Source organism: Tachypleus tridentatus, chromosome 1 (assembly GCF_004210375.1).
Source record: "Tachypleus tridentatus isolate NWPU-2018 chromosome 1, ASM421037v1, whole genome shotgun sequence".
Lineage (NCBI taxonomy): Eukaryota > Metazoa > Arthropoda > Merostomata > Xiphosura > Limulidae > Tachypleus > Tachypleus tridentatus.
In genome coordinates, this window is record NC_134825.1 from 65,714,518 (window position 1) to 65,731,340 (window position 16,823).

Genomic DNA, 16,823 nt, shown 5'->3' on the forward strand with positions numbered 1-16,823 from the left:
ATTTAGATGTTACGAATTTAACTCTATTGTATGAGAATGATCAGTCGCAAGGTTAGTGCTAGTCTTTATGTGTAAATTTGATGCTTTCGCTTTAATAAGAAGCATTGGACTGACACATTTCTAATTGTTTACCAACACAAATCAATCAATGAAATGATATCTGGAAGAAGAAGGAAAGCTGTTGGTTGATTTATAGATCCATAGTGAGCGACAGCCCCCTCCCTGCCTTTTGCTAGAATACATACTGTGTTTTGTGCGTTGAAAATATCAATAAATATTAATTTTTACTTTATATAACGTGTCCAGCCAGTTTATTTTCTTATATATTATATGTTATAAAACAGACCTATCTAACACTGGTACGAAAGTTTGTTTCACATGAGAATATCACAAACCCACTGGACAAACAGATGATTCATATGGAGTATTCAAGGATTATAATTTATTAGGAGCACTTTTTTGTGTTTCACTTTCATCCAGATAGTGATAGTATGGTTCACTAAGCCTTATTTTATGGAATATCTAATACTATCTTGTGAAACTGATGTCGCGTTGTTCGGCTGTTGTTTTTCTAACCAGGGGTTGTTAAACACATTATTTTGGACCATCTTATGATATTATAGCTATTGTGTGCGTATTTCTTAGAAAACTTACTCTTTAAGCAAAAATAATTTGTTCAAACTTGCCATGAGAATTGTTTTGTATAATGTTTATTTGAAAATTAATTTTAAAAATATAAAGAACATTGGCCACGTTATGAAGACTTACACTTTCCTTGTTTTTATTAATTTGTTAATAAAGTGTGTTCTTTATCTCAAAGTGAAATAATTGTGTTTAACCTCTGTTTGTTTTTTTAGTCACATTTAACTTAATTATCCTCTGCACAGAAAGTATTGTCTATATTCTTTACTTGATGGTTTCAATTTACCAAAAAATGTAACATCTTCTTTGTTTGTTGTATGCAGAATAACTTCCAAAGTATCGCTGTATTGTATTTGCACATTCATATTATAACAGTAGGGAAACACAGCCAAACATTTTTTTTTTTTTTTAAATGGAGATAGCAAAAAGTCAGAGAACCGCAGAGCATAAATAATTATATTAAATTAGATTAATAAGTATGATGAAGCTAAATAGTCACAGGGAACAGTGGTGACATTAAACTAATAAAGTTCATCTACACCTCTCAGGGGTACAGATGTATGTCTGCGGACTTACAACGCTAGAAACAACGTTTCGATACCCGCGATGAACAGAGCACACGCATACAGCGCCACGTGTAGCTTTGTGCTTAATTACAAAAAATATATATCTTTATATATTTTTGTGTACATTTGCTTTCTTAATTTAATTTATTGTATATTGTATATACTTAATTACAAACAAAAAATTCATCTGAACACATTTTTGTGTACCTTTGCTTTCCTAATTTAATTTATTGTACGTTCTTAACAAAACAGGTAACATTTTACTTCTGATGAATGTTAATTAAAATCGTAAGTAATATTGGTTTGGAATTTCTTGCAAAGCTACACGAGAGCTAACTGCGTTAGCCGTCCCTTATTTAGCAGTGTAAGACTAGAGGAAAGGCAGCTAGTCATAACCACCCACCGCCAACTCTTGAGCTACTCTTTTACCAAAGAATAGTGAGGTTGACCGTCACATTATAAAACCCCCACAGCTAAAAAGACGAGCATGTTTGGTGTGACACGGATTCGAACCCGCGACCCTCAGATTACGAGTCGAGTGCCTTAATCACCTGGCCATGCTGGGCCGTAGGTCATTTTGAAAAGCTATAATCTGTTTTCTTAAAATCTCTTGCGAAACAGTTTTTCAATTATAATAATTAATAAAAAAAATCAGTCTTACATACCTTTGAAATATAGCCAGTTGCCTTTCCTCCCCAGTGGCAGAGTGGCATGTCCACTGACTTAAACTGCTAGAAACCGGGTTTCGATACTCGTAATGAGCAGAGCACAGATAACCTTTTGTATAGCTTTGTGCATAACAAAACAAACAAACAAATATGTAGCCCGTTATTGTTTATTTGTATATTTTTATGCTGATCTGTTTTCAAAACTTTCCAAACATATCAAAACATAAATTATTTATTTTAGTTTTTGTACACTAGGTGATAGCTTAGTAGTAGTACAGGTGACAAATGGCGATGTATTGTTTAAGTTTTATTTCTATTCAAAGTTATAGGAATTTGTGTGTGGAGGTCCATGTTTTGAATTAGTTTTTAATTTTTTTTGAAATTCATTCCTGTTATTATAGTATGTCTACCGTGATGGTTTCACCAATTGGAAGTGTACCAGTTATAGAAACAGTTGCAACTTTAGAGGCTAGCGATGAAAGTAAAGACAGGATCTTAAGAAGTATTCAACTTGCTGTTAGAGAGGTAATGCTTTTCTAGTCTTTCAGTTTAAACATATAATTTAGTAATTAGTTGTTTGATCGTTTTTGTTTTGAAACCGTTAAGGTTGTGAAATAAGGTGTTAATAACAGCATTGCTTTTTAGTATCTGACTTTAAGAATACTGGCAAAAGATAAATGATTGTTAACTGCATAAAAATATTCATAATTGTCCAGACAGTGTATTTCAAAATTTGTCTGTTCAAAAGCTTTATGCAAGGAGCTACTAAAGTACTGAAAAAGGTTATTTCTAAAACTAGTACGTAAAAAAAAAAATTAATAAGTCACAGACATTTTTAATTTGGGTAACTATTAATTGTTAAGTGTTTATATGAAGTTCATAAAGAGTATTCAATTTGCTCAGAAAAACAATGAAATGTGTATATGATGTCTAGCACTTATTAGCATCAGCAATTTGTTCACTTTTTAAATTCAACAAAAGTCAGGTTTGGAATGCTGATAGCGATGTTGCACATAGCCAAAACATTGTGAACATTCACTATTGAAATTTGAATAATAAAACAAGTCTGGGGTTTCATGCTTAAAATAAAATTGCTTATGTCAAAAAATTATTTTATGTTGAATGATGCAGTATGAGAAGTATTTATTAGTGGGATATTGAAGTAAAAGTAACACAAATATATATATAAGAATGCAAGAGTTCTTCTCTACAGATATATGTACCTTATTATTTAATTATCTCTTAAGATTCACAAGCTAAATAGTGCATTATAAATTTTCTCTTTTGTAATTTACAATGTGTGACAGTAAATGTTTTGGACATAGGAACCTGTGGCTTATTTGTAGTAAACATTTCTGTTTATTTTTCAGTTAATGTTAAATGCTGATCAAATTTATCATTTAATTTCACATGGAAACAGCTATTCAAGTATCAGTATAAGCTTTTACATACCAAATGTGTGACTGCCAGCTCTTATGTTATATGCAAGTGATAATGTGTGCATTACCACTAATGTAGTTATCGTATTTGTCATCACCAACTTTTTTGTTTTACCTTCATTTACTGAATTTTATGAATCAAACTATGTAAATAAATACATTGAATACCTTTTTCATTCCTTCTGTTCTTTCTATTTTTTAATATAGAAACATATCAAGTCATTTAATACTTACAACACTTGTTACTTCATTTTCATTTTTTTAATTTTAGTGTTATCTGTGGTTACTACAGTGTTTTCTTTGTGAATATGATAAGCATATATTAGTACTTATGAATAGTTATTTTGTTTTGTCTACTTTTATTTCCTTTCACAGACCTAATTCTGTAAATAAATATTTCTAAGAAGATGTGAATGTGATGCTTAAAATTTTAACTGGTATATACGACAGACAAGTGACAAACAGTTTTACTTTGAGTTCAGTAATGTTTATGAGAGCAAATGCTTATACAGCTTAAATAATGTAGCAGACTTCATGTATATACTTACGTATTTATAAACAGTGTTTCTCACATTTGGAACCATCTTCTAGGGTTGTGGTTCTTAACCTGTGTACAATCAACCCCCAGGGGTTTGGCAGAGGTCAAGACATACACACTGCGTGTGTGTCCATTCCGTTCATCCCACTCATATGATTCGTGACATCGTGCTCCACTTGGCCATCATTGGCTGCGGCTGATCACGTCACATCACTTGGCCTTAATATCTGTGCTGCAGGGAACTTTGTGCACTTAGCAGTCGACTTGTGACTATAGTAATTGTGCGTCATTTGTGATTTTTTTCCTAATCTTTCAATCCCTTCATACTAACTATATCGAGCAAAAACAAAGTGGTCAGACAAATACCACAATATGGATTCACGTGTATAACGGAACATGATGGTAGTCAGCGTCTTCAATGCATTATTTGTAATGCCAAGTTGAGTAATTCTAGTCTAGCACCAGTAAAACTAAGAGAACACTCCGTAAAGCTGCATGGAAATGGGAAATACAAGAACACAACACTTGCTGAATTCAAGGTAAAGAGAGCCAGGTTCAATGAAAAGGCTACTTTGCCTGTTCTTGGCTTTGTACCCATCAACAAACTGATCCTCACAGCATCGAAGATGTGTCTGAAATCAGAGACATTTCTGTACCCAGGGAACTGAAGCAAGCAATTACCATGCACTTAGATGAGCTCGCAAAGTCTCTCGATGGATACTTCCCCATCAGAGACTCATATCCAGCATGGGTGAGACAGCCATTCACGTTTAGTGTTGCGACAACAGATGTCAATGAAGAATATCTCAACGAAATCATTGAACTTCAGCAGAGCCAGGTTCAATAGCAACTTTTCAAAACAACAACGCTCTCGACGTTTTGGTGTCACGAAATTGTAGCGTACCCTCTTATTGCTAAGAAAGCCCTTGAGATACTCATACCGTTTGTTACAATGTATCTTTGTGAGCAATCCTTTTCGAGGATGGTAGACATAAAAATGAAGAAAAGGAATAGACTTTGTTGCAAAAATGATATGAGAATGGCACTTGCAAAAGGTGAAGCCGTGCATTTCTGAACTTGTCTCTGAAAGGCAATAGCAAAAGTCACATTGATTTGCAGTAAATATTCATTGAGTTATGTTTTTGTTTTTGTGTGAAATTCATGTTTTTTTGGTTTTGTTCTTTGAACACAATGATATTGTGTGCAACTGATGCATGGTTCATTTTGTGCACTAATAAAATATCTACTTATGTTTTGAATTTGAAAAAAATCTTATTTTATTTTTCCAATTACGAAGGGTTCAGTGAATTCAAGTATGAAACTTCCGGGGTTTAGTACCTCCAACAAGGTTAAGAACCACTGTTCTAGGAGGAAGATAGTAAAATTCACCTTAGTTTGTAATGTTTGAAAATAAATTAGACTATGAGTAGAGAAACAAGTCAATGCAATTACCTGTAAATAACTACTTTGTTACCAATAGTTTATCATATAACATGGAGCTGTATTAGAGAATGGAATCAAAATCAACATGATAGAATATATTTTTTAGTTTTTAGTCATTTTTTAATGGAATGCATGTAATTAGATTTAATTTGTGAATATAAAGTAATCTTGTTTTTTAGGTGCTGAAGCACTGATAAGGGATTAATTTTACTTTCCTAGATAACTGTTTTCCTGTCAGTTCATTTTTGAATATATTATTTTGAATTATAGTTTAATATAATACTCTTGGGTGATGATTAAAATTTACTTTTAGTTAGGAATTAGATATAGTTTTATCATTTTAATTAAGCTGCTTTTTTCTTTGTCATTGACTCTAGGGTTTTGTTATCATTCTTTATATATATATATATTGAATTTCATTGAATAAATTGTTCAGTATTACATCACACTTTGTGATCCATATTGGCTCTACTTGCAATTCAATCTGTCATTGGATGGCAGTAATTGTGATGTAGTTTTTATTACAGTGATATCAAGTATTTATAATTATCTATAATATATATGATTCTATTTATACAATTTATAAGGGTAATTCTAAAAATGTTGAGTGAAAGCAAAATTACTACATAATAATATATAAGTAATGTTCAGTTTGATAATAATATTGTTGGTAAAATATATGTTTTTTTAAGGAATTAGGCCTAAATAATGGCATATTTAAATTTTCTAATAGTAATTTATTCTTTTTTTGAAAGATATATACTTGGATAGAAAAGTAATTACATGAGTAGGCTTAGTGAGAAAACATTTCATACAGAAGCACTTCAGATACTGAATATAGTATTAAAATTTTTTTTTAAAGAAAATAATTTTATTCAAGCAATTTAATGCAGTATTTTTTCTGTGTTGTTCATATCTAAGACAGATACAATGCTATGTAAATCTTTCTGATTGCTGTGCAAAGTGTTTTTAGCAATTGCTGCTATGCAGAATTTTGGAACAAGTTATTTCCTGGTTTTTAATTTTATATATTTGTAGAAGGCCAAGTCAAAAAAACAAACATGTTTAGTATCTATGCAGCTGTTTCCAATCTTTTTTTAAATTATCATAAGACTTGTGAATGAAACATGAGATGAACATGGTTGATTCATTTTGCCTTTTTTTCTTTATTTGTAATAAATCCTGTGTCAGTTTGATGAAAATATGAAACAAATAAGACTATTTGATATGGACCCTTTGAAAACAAGCAACAATTATGAAAAAAAAACAGTGCAAACTCTTTGTCAAAGAAGTCATTTAAAAAATAGAAGGAATTAATTGTGGACAGGATATTCTGTTTCAGTATTGTGAAAAGTTTATTTGATTGTTATGTAGTTCAGGATGTTGTAAAAAGAATGCTTTTTTTCTATTCTGAGTTATCAGACATGAGGAACTATTAACCAGGTAAAAATAACTCGGAGATTCAAGGATAGAATTGGTGAAAAAAGTCTGTCAAGAGTTTACCCTGCTAGGTTTAGGCAAACATTTTGAGAAGGGGTGAAAGAATAGAATAAGTAAATTATGGGAATATGTGTGTATTTGTAGGTAAATTGGTTACATTTAGAACTCAGGTTTAAAAGAAGAAAAGATCTATGTTTGTGTTTCCATAATAATGGTCTTCATTCAATTGTAAACAAGTTGTGAAGCAGTTTGTATGGGAAAGTGTTAAACAATATTTAGACTATTTAGTTTTCTTAAGAAAACAGATTAATGTTGTACCAATACAGGCTTCTTTCAATAAGTAATTCAATATGAAGGTATTGTATGTTGTTAGTATGGTTGGTATTGATATTACCAAGTTTTGATGAAATGAATGTTATGAAGGTAGAACATTGAAAGGTTTTAAGGTTTTTTTTTAGAAATGTGAAAAGGTAAAATATGTGGGATTATTATTATGTTTTAAAGAAGTTGGCTAAAAGCTTAATAGTAAAATAGTGTCTGAGGTTGTCTGGAATATAGAAAATGTATTGAAATTCCTGAAAGTGAAAGGTACAATAACTTAGTGTATTTTATGAGTTTCCAGATTAGACTGTTGAAGCCAGTTATGATATTTACAGCTATTTTTCTGATTAATTTTATAGTAATTAACTTCATCACACTGCAAGGAAAAATTTCTTTAGATTGTGGGTGACTGTTTTCTCACTCATTTAATCTATAAGCACAGATGTAATTTGAGGGTTTTTTTTTTAATAATGGTGATCTTATAATATAATTTATTAATATATTATTTTAGATCTTTCTTTTGTATTCTGCAAAGTCTTGTTAGAAATGTGTGGGAACATTTAAGTTCTGGCAAATAAACAACTTTCACAATCTGTTGGAAATTATAAAAGATAATTATTGGAAAGCTACTTTACATATGGTACACTTTCATAATGTTCAAAGATGTTTGGTGCTTCAGTTAAACTTGCTAAATAGCTCAGAGTTATTTCTGATTTTAAAAATTCTAGGCTTAGGAGAAGATGATATACACTCGTAAGATGAAGTACTTTATTGTGTTTTATTAAATACATAAAAGAAGCTAAGAAAGGATTTATTAAGGTCTTAATGTGGGGAAAATAAACATGGTGCAATTACTCAACTTTCATATATATTTATTTTACTGGTAAGGAAATGATAATTCATTCAGTTTCTTTGGAGCTAGAGAAAAATTATTCCTAGGTTTATCTTCAGTCTAACAAAGATGGTATTTTTAAACTCTTTTACTGTAACTATATATTTTTATTTAATGTTCTTGTCATCACACAAATGTTTTTCATTTCTCATTGATTCATTTTTAACTAATCTTTCTAAGTATTTTCACTATTTTACAGCATATTAAATATAAAAAAAATGTTTTGAAATTGAAAGCCAATTGTAATTATATTTTGAGTAAGCATACTGTATTTATTTTTTCCTCTTGGCTCTTTTAATACAACTGGATCAAAGTGTGCATGTATATCATGATCTTTTACAGTGTCACATTCAAAAGTTAATTAAATTACTTTATTTTCAATATTCGTCAATAACTTGTCCTGAAAAATTTAGTTTATTATTTGAATTTTTATAGTGTTTAAGATTTAACATTTTGATTTCAAAAATTTAAAACTTATAACTTACTTAACCAAAAAATATCAATAAATTTGTTAAACCTGCCATAGAAACCCCTTCCTTTTTGTTTTATTTTCTATATTTTGTGCTAATAAGCTTCATGAGTCTGAAAAACTTACTTGGGAAATAAAAATAAGAAAAAATAAGGTACAGAAGATATTTCTCAATTTTGTCTTCTTTACTTTGGAGATCAGTCATTTTCTCAACTGTCTGCAAGCTGTGAATGGTGATATAGGTGCAGGACATTGTGGGCTTGAGCACCTACATCTCACTTTCCTAATTTCTATATCTCTTATTTCTATTGCTATTCCTTTATTTTATTTTTTCATGTGATACTGGCAAATGGATGTTAAGACTGATAATAATGTATCCCCACTGAAGTATGGGGTTTACTTTTGTAGTAACCTCTAAAACCTAGAGTACATTTTATATCCACATATTATAGCTTGCACCCTGGGATTCTTTCTATTATTGCAGTGTTTTTTAATTTTTTTGCTTGTTTTTGGTTATAAAAACTAATATGATTAGTCAGAGGTTTGGATTTGCTGTTTTCAGTGCAGTTCTTCCTTTTGATTTTGTTTACTTAACTCTTTATCTGTATTAAGTTTCTCTTAAAATATATGTATGTACATGTATGTTTTCTTTTTCAGATTCATGATTTAGCCAGCAAAGCCAATCCTGACTTTATGTTGAATGGACAGTTACAAGAAGTGCACTTCCTATGTGAGAGGTTGGACAAACTTTTTTTACATGGGTAAGATGCTAATTACAGTTTTTGTTATGTATAATGCATTTACGATGAAGCACATATAGCTTTACCTCCTTTATGGCTTTGTAACTATGATTCATAACCTCTTCTTACATACAACTTTTTATGGTACAGTACTGCTCTCTATATGCAAACTTTTTTCTATTAGTTTTACAGTTCCCACCTACAGTGGCTTCTTTTATCTCCATCTCAACAGGCATTCTAAGACCATACCAAGATTCTCAGATGGATGTTAGGTTGATGCAGGACCAGCCAACATAAATTGTCATTGAGTTGTAGTTCAAATGTCACATTCCCATCCTTGGCTTGACGTGAAGATGGTAGGCACGGCTGGATTAAGACCTTTATAGATCCCAAGCACTGAAAACATTATGGTGCCCGATATATATGTAATTTAAAATAAATTGTACTAAACAGTAACATAAATATTTATCCTTCAAAATGAAACAAAACTTAGATGAATGCTAAAATTCAAATAGCTTTTTTCTAGACTCTCTGCTAGCAAAATTCTGGATAATTTCATCAAAGCTGAGTCAATAAAGCATGTTTACTTCTGTACATGGTAGGGAAAGTGAATCAAGTCTGTTCTAGCACGTTGTTTTCTGAGGGTTTTTTTTTTTTCAGTTGAAAAAAAGAGCTTTCTGTGGAGCAGTTAGTAATCACTAGTGTTAGAAAAATACGTAGTGCAATACCTACATTTGGAAATGCACATCATATCCTGTTTAATACCATAAGCACACGTTTGATCTGTCTGTTGGGTAGTTCATAACTGATGGTAGGGACCTTCCTCCTACCATGGTTCAGAAGACAAATTTTTGGTGCTGTCTGGTTTTTAGACTAGAATTGACACACTATCTATAATCTTACTTGCTATAGCTACATTAAATATTTAGCACTTTCATTAGCCTGTTGCAGTTTTTGAGTCTGTGCTTAGTTTTTCTGATCCTCCTGATAACACTTACTTCAGTTATAGGAAAATAATATACCCTTATACAGATGAGGTGCAATCACCATCAGAAGAATCCCTGTACTGTTCCATAGTATAGGCTGTTGCATTTTGTTATTTCCCTTTGGACACACTTCTTGAAGGAAGCTCAGCCAGGTAGAAAAACTTACACCAACCTCTCCTTCACATTAATATAGGATTCTAATTATATGTTAGTGGAGGTTGTGTATTGTATCGAAAGGTAACATTTTCCAACATTGAAAATATAGTTCAAATACAATACGTCCCTCCCCTTATGAGATTAGGTATTCTCATTTATTACTGTCCTCTATTTGCCAACTTCTTATTGTGCATACCACAAGCCTTCTGCTCTCCTCCAATTGGAATAAAATTATTCTGACACATCTCTTGTACAAATCATCATGCATCATGTATCTATGAATGGGAACATATATCTCTTACAAAAGGCATATGACAACTTTTATACTCTGCTACCAAACTACCACTTTTCGTTTGGCAGATTTTGCACTTGGGCATCTTTTTTTTTCTTCTTTTTGTTCAGTGTTTTAGGGTGTATTTTTCTTAAAATGGTTATATTTAATTTCACATTCTCTTTTTTTTTTTTTTTGACATCGTTTCAATTTACTTATCTTTATTCTGGTCACATTCCTTTATTTCAAATGCTTTTGTTGACTAATTCAATGTGCATTCCAAAGTTAATGTCATTACTTTGGGTGTAACACCATCAGCCAGCTTCAGGTTCTGAAAACCCAATGGGAGATTTGTTTATGTTTATTTGCAGGGAGATTAATGTCATATGGGTCAACCTTTTTTTTCAGACATTGCTTCCTTTCTTCCTAAGCCTATAGATCCTGGTTAGATTGATGAGAACTTTGATTGCATTTTCATCCTCCTGATTTTGCATACTGTCCCATAATTTCCGGAAGATTCTGTTTGACCATCAACGTTTTTACGTTGTTTGAACTTTATTTCTCAGGTATGCAAGGTTTTATTCCTTGCTTCCATACCTTATCACCTGTGTCATTTGTTATTGCAAGACCATACTTCCTGACACTGTTTGGTGTTTCCCCCATCCCCAGAAATTTGGGTTCATGCTGACCGATTTGTCTCTCAGTTGGGCTGTGGTGTTAGTATGCTTTGTGTGCCCCGTGAGTTTCAGACCAGTTAACCCTCACCTTTTATAGGGCTGACTTTCTATATTTAAACCAACAGCTGTTGGGTTTGGTTTTGTCTGTTTGGGGGAACCCCCAAATCTTTTGTTAGTTCCCCTTATGCCAAGTTTTACCACCTTTGTTTTGCCCTCAAAACCCTATTGTGGTACTTTTCCATGGTCCGTCTCCTGTTTGAGGCTCTTTGTAGAAATCCAGAGGGATATTCTGGAGACATTCTCTTTCTCCTTGTTGACTTGTTTATTGTCTTTGACTCTAGCTTTACAAACATGGTTTATTTGTTGTTGGGGCCTTTCAAATCACAATACTCTTTTATCTTGAACCTGTGTATCTGCTTCTTATCTCCAGGATTTGTGTATAGCTCCCTTTTTAAGATGGCTTATTTTTGATACAGTCCCAATATCCTTGGAATCTTGGATGGTACTTGCCAGCAACAATCTACTATTTCCCATTTGGTTTTCTATCTATCTCAGTCACAGCCAAGTATGGTGCTGATTCCAGTTTCCTGCCCCTTTTCCTTGTGGAGCCACAGCTCATTGTTTTTCTTGACAAGATATGCTGCCACCTTGTGGGTTTAGGCCTAGTTAGAGCTTGCCTTGTGGCCTTTGTTTTGTGGTGGCTCCCTTTCATCTCAGATGTTTGGGTTCTTCAAGTTTTGTCAGAAAGATTTAGAATTCCACTTCTTGCTCCACCTTCCTTGTCCCAGGCACTTGTTTCCTTACCTTCTCCTTAGGATCCTGTAACTGCCAACATCTACCAGAGGCAGTACAGGACCTCCTTGTGCAACAGGCTATCAAGTCTGTTCCATATCATTTACCAGGATTTTACTCCTTTCTGTTTGTTCCCAAACTCACTGGGGACTGGAGGCTTGTCATCAGTTGTTTTTGCCTCAGTCACTTTGTTCACCTCCCACGCTTCACCATGGAATTCTACCTCAATCTTTGGTGGGCTTTTTCTCCAGGTCTCAGAATGATTGAGACAGATGTCTCTCATGGCTATCTACATATTCCCATCTTGGAGCAGTCTCATCCTTACCTTTGGTTCCTCTGTTAATGGATGGTATACCGATTTTGCATCCAATTATTAAGGCTATATTTGGCTTCTTTTGTTTTTTGTCAGGTGGTACAAGCTTTTAATCTTCATTTTTATACCCTGGGTCTGTGTTTTCAATTTGATGTAAATGACTGCCTACTTCTGACTCATTCTGAACAAGTTGGCCATTTATACTCATCAGCTGGTTCTTGAAGCTGCTCAGGTAAACTGGTGGATCAAATAGAATTCTTTCTCCATCCTACCCAGTACTTTATCTGTTTGAGTGTCCCTTTCAATACTCATCTCAGTCTGACTCAACTTTCTTTTCTCATACTTCATTCAATGGAATTATCATTTCACCACACTATTTGCTCCTTCACTTTCTGTGTGCAAGGTTCTGTCACTTTTGGGTCCCCTACTAGTACAGTGGTAAGTTTACAGATTTACATTGTTTAAATCAGGGGTTTGATTCCCCTCAGTGGACTCAGCAGATAGCCTAGTATGGCTTTGCTATAAGTAACACACACACACACATATATACTGTCATTTTTGGAGATGTGGTCTTCTATGACACCATTAATCCCCCCTTGCCATACACACATGACTCTGTATGATCAGTGAAACTTTGCTGTGGATCCCTTGCATACTATTTTCACTCTTCTTCCTTCCATTGTAAATGATCTCCTTTAGTGGTTGGACAAGACTTGTACATCATCAGGTCTCCTGCTTCCTCCTTCTCATCTGAACATACATCTGTTTATGTACACATCCCTTCAGGTCTGTAGTGCATGGGTTGATCACCAGGAGACTTTGTGTTGTTGGTTTCTAGAAAAACAAATTTCACGTATCAACATCCAAGAGCTCTTAGCTTTTTTTTTTTTTTCATTTTGGACCACTTTTTTACAATGTTAATGAATCAGTCTCACAGTTCCATAGTGGTAGCTTATAACAATTGCGAAGATGACACCTGTTTGAGATTCCTCTGTTTTTGCACATTGGATCTCTTATATTGTTCCCAAGTACAACACTTTTATTCAATTGCATGCCATGTCCCAGGTGCTTTCAATCTTGTGGCAGATTGTCTTTCCTGCCCTGACAGAGTTTTCCCAAGAGGTGGTTCCTTCATCCTCTCATTTTCTGGCAATGGATGCATTCAACAATGATTTGGGCATACAAATTCCTATATGTTTATCTTCCTTTCAGATTGCCTCATGGGATAGCTTTCCCACTCCATGTTGTGTCATTATTGCTTCCTACTGACCTGTTCAACCCTGGTTTCCTCAGTTATTCCACTTGTAGTTATTTCCTCCAGTACCACTTCCCTTAATACCTGACCTCTTTCATCAATCTTTATCACTGGTTTTACATTCTGCCCTTCATGTCCTCCATCTTCACACCTGGCTTTTGTTTGATCCTTCATTAGGAAATCTAGTTTTTCTCATTGTGTTGCTTCTCATTTGGCCCAGTCATCCATCCTTCCTCCATGGAAGTATATCAGTGAAATCGGAAGGTCTTTTGCTCATAGTCCAGGATTGGGAATTTACTGCTCCTGGTGTCTAAAACTTTCTCATTTGGCTTTTTTGACCAGTGATCTTTGGCCTCCTAAATTCAGGTTATTGGGCAATTTTACCTCATAATTTGTGTCCTTCCCATTACCACAGAGTTTTTCTCTTGCCCATCATTACCATCTTAATCTGTTTCTTCTGGATTTGTTGATGTGTCCTTCTGTATTGGGATATTAATGTGGTCCTCCATTTTCTTACTTTACCTCTGTTTGAACCTATATCCTTGTGTTCTTTGTTGCATCTGTATTTTAAGACATATTTTCTTCTCCTTCTGGCCTGTAGGTATCGACAATTTGACTTGTTTGTCATCATCGTTACACTCACACTTTCTTACAATACCTATCTTCTACTTTTTCTCTGGATTGCTCCTACTGCACCAAAATCTCAGTGGCCTGTGAGGGAAAATCCTCCTTTTCACAGATTTCTCTCACTTCTATTATTCATCCTTACCTCCTTCCCGATCCAGATAAAATTCTATGTCCTGTGCATACCTTTGTTGTTATATTGCCTACACAGCTCCATTCCATGGTTTTCTTTTCTATCTCTTTATCCCTTTACAATCTTCTTTATCCAGGGATCTCTCCAACTACATTCATCATTTGATCTAATTGACTTGTCCCTTTCCCAGCATACTTTGTATTGCATTACCTCTCATCAAATCTGACATCTCTTATCTCACTTCTTGTCTTTTTTGACTTCTGGAGGAAATTCTACAATTGGGCAGGTGAATCACTCTTAACACATTCATTTTTCATTATTTACATCATATCATGGTTTTGGCTTCTTTGGGTTTTTGCCTCTCACCTGTAGCTATACTCCAATCTTTGGTGTGACTCTGATTCTGGATAAGTCCTTATTCATTATTTATTGTCTTTCATGGGCCTAGTCTTTATACCTTCATTACTTATATCCCATTCTGTGACAAGTGGTGCTTAACTAGGTATTCTTTATCTCTAGGTGCACACTGTATGCCATGTTGAATTACACTTTCATTCCATGGTTCCACATGCTTACCTTGAGATGGGATGTTTCACAAAATTTCTTGTAGATGAATAATCTCATGACTTTTGCTTTATAAACTTAATTGTACTGCTCATGGACTTCATGAACAAAGCAGAAGGGGTGATAGCTGTCCATCCTTTTCATGAATAAACTGCTATGGTCTGCTTTTCAAAATAGGGTTTTGTGATCACTCATTTCATTGTCTTGGGTTTTTGATGTTCCTGTGGGTTCTCCAGTACATTCTATCCCTCTTCGAGTGGATTATGGGAGTCTTTACAAAATCCAAGCTGTTAGGGTAGTTGACCACGGAGGCATCCTGCTGGAGGATTCTTACATAAGGTGGCTATAACCATTCAGTTTAGAGTAGGGCAGTGATGTTCTGCTTGTGTAGAAGATATAATATCCCCCAATTTGTAATTAAACATACAGAGGAGCAAGATGTCTGAATGCAGTTTATCCTTTAATTGGGATTCCTCTTCCTACCCTCGTGTGGATATTGGTATCTCATGGGCTGGATTTTATTTTAGGGTGAATCAATCAACATATTTCCTCATACTGGTTTTGGGTTGTCTGTCTTCCTCCCTTGATCTCTCTTCTGTGTTGTGGGCAACAGTAGAGATACATGGGACTACTCTGGTTCTATCCTTGGCTGTATCTCATTCTATTTTGTTATGTGGACGTTATTGCTCTTTAGATGGTCCAGATCTGTTTTGCAGGAATTGATTGCATATGATAGACTTTCTTTTGGTACCAGCTGACATATACCCAGATTAATAACTCAAAAGTATTTCAGGAATTGAAGATGTTCTAAATTTCCTGGTTCTTAGGTTTGAGGTGAAGACAGTATGATTCTCATCCTACTTTCATGCAAATGTTAGTAACCGACAAAGAGGTTTAGGATGTAGTTGACTTGCCAAATATGGTTCACCACTTCCTTGTAACTCTATATTGTGAAATGCATTCTCATTTACCCAATTTCTTATTGTAGGATTGAGTTACTATATCTTTCTCTGGTTAGGATCACTTTTCTGCTGCTTCGTCTCCCACTAGGATCTGCTCCTCTCATTTGTGGGTTTGATTTTTACATGTTTCTCAACTAGGAAAAGAGCATAACTGGTTCAGAAATGGTGCAGTTCCCATCTCCAGATCTTTGTATCTGACTTTCTCATCTATAGGGGTATCCTTTGGGTGCTTTGGGGAAGAAGGCTATTCCTCCCTCCTACTGGTCCCTCCTCCTAATCAATGTAGGATTCTAGCTATTCTTGCAAATGGAGGGAAGTGCTGTGACAAAAGTTCATTTTATTATACAGAAAATGTATTTCCCTCTTCTCACACTTCCCACTCACTTCCAGTGCTTCTGTCATCTAGCAAATTTTAAAGTTATAGTTCAGTAGAGGCACATAGAGGAGTCACATGTGTCATACAAATGTACTATGCTCCTTTTGGTGTATAGGTGATGTATGATGATTTGTATGAGAAAGACGTTGGAATCATTTGATTCCACTGGGAGGGGGGTGCAGAAGGCTTATGGTATGCATGATAACAGTTTGCATATAAAAGAGAATAATAAAGAAGAATAGCTAATCTTGTGAATAGAAGAAAGTACTTGTTGGAAAAACATTTTCAGTATATAATTTCTGATAGATACCTTCCCTCACACTTCCAAAATTTCTTCCCCATTTGTTCTGTATCGTATTCTTGCCTGAACTTGAAGTAATGATTGAATAATTAGTACAGGGGGACCCACCAGCTCTAGGAAAGTTTGTTGTACTCTTATTGGTAGAGGATTTTAGCATGTTCATTAGAATGCAGCCAAGTAGTAATATCACATAGCAACACATGACTTTAGGTAATAGTCTCAAGGCTAGTGTTAAGGAAAAACAAAGCTTGTGTA

The 16,823-nt window shown here is 34.1% G+C and overlaps 1 protein-coding gene across 2 annotated transcripts in view; it reads left to right on the forward strand.

Annotated features, from left to right (window-relative positions):
- The first annotated feature begins 2,133 nt into the window (after positions 1 to 2,133).
- Positions 2,134 to 16,823, forward strand: part of LOC143250794 (pleckstrin homology domain-containing family M member 2-like) — a 76,167-nt gene continuing 61,477 nt past the window's right edge. For both annotated transcript variants that reach the window (XM_076501806.1, XM_076501797.1), the window contains exons 1-2: positions 2,134 to 2,401; positions 9,076 to 9,179. In XM_076501806.1, the coding sequence (XP_076357921.1) occupies positions 2,279 to 2,401; positions 9,076 to 9,179 (227 nt within the window). In that variant the 5' untranslated portion in view covers positions 2,134 to 2,278. The remainder of the gene's footprint in view (positions 2,402 to 9,075; positions 9,180 to 16,823) is intronic.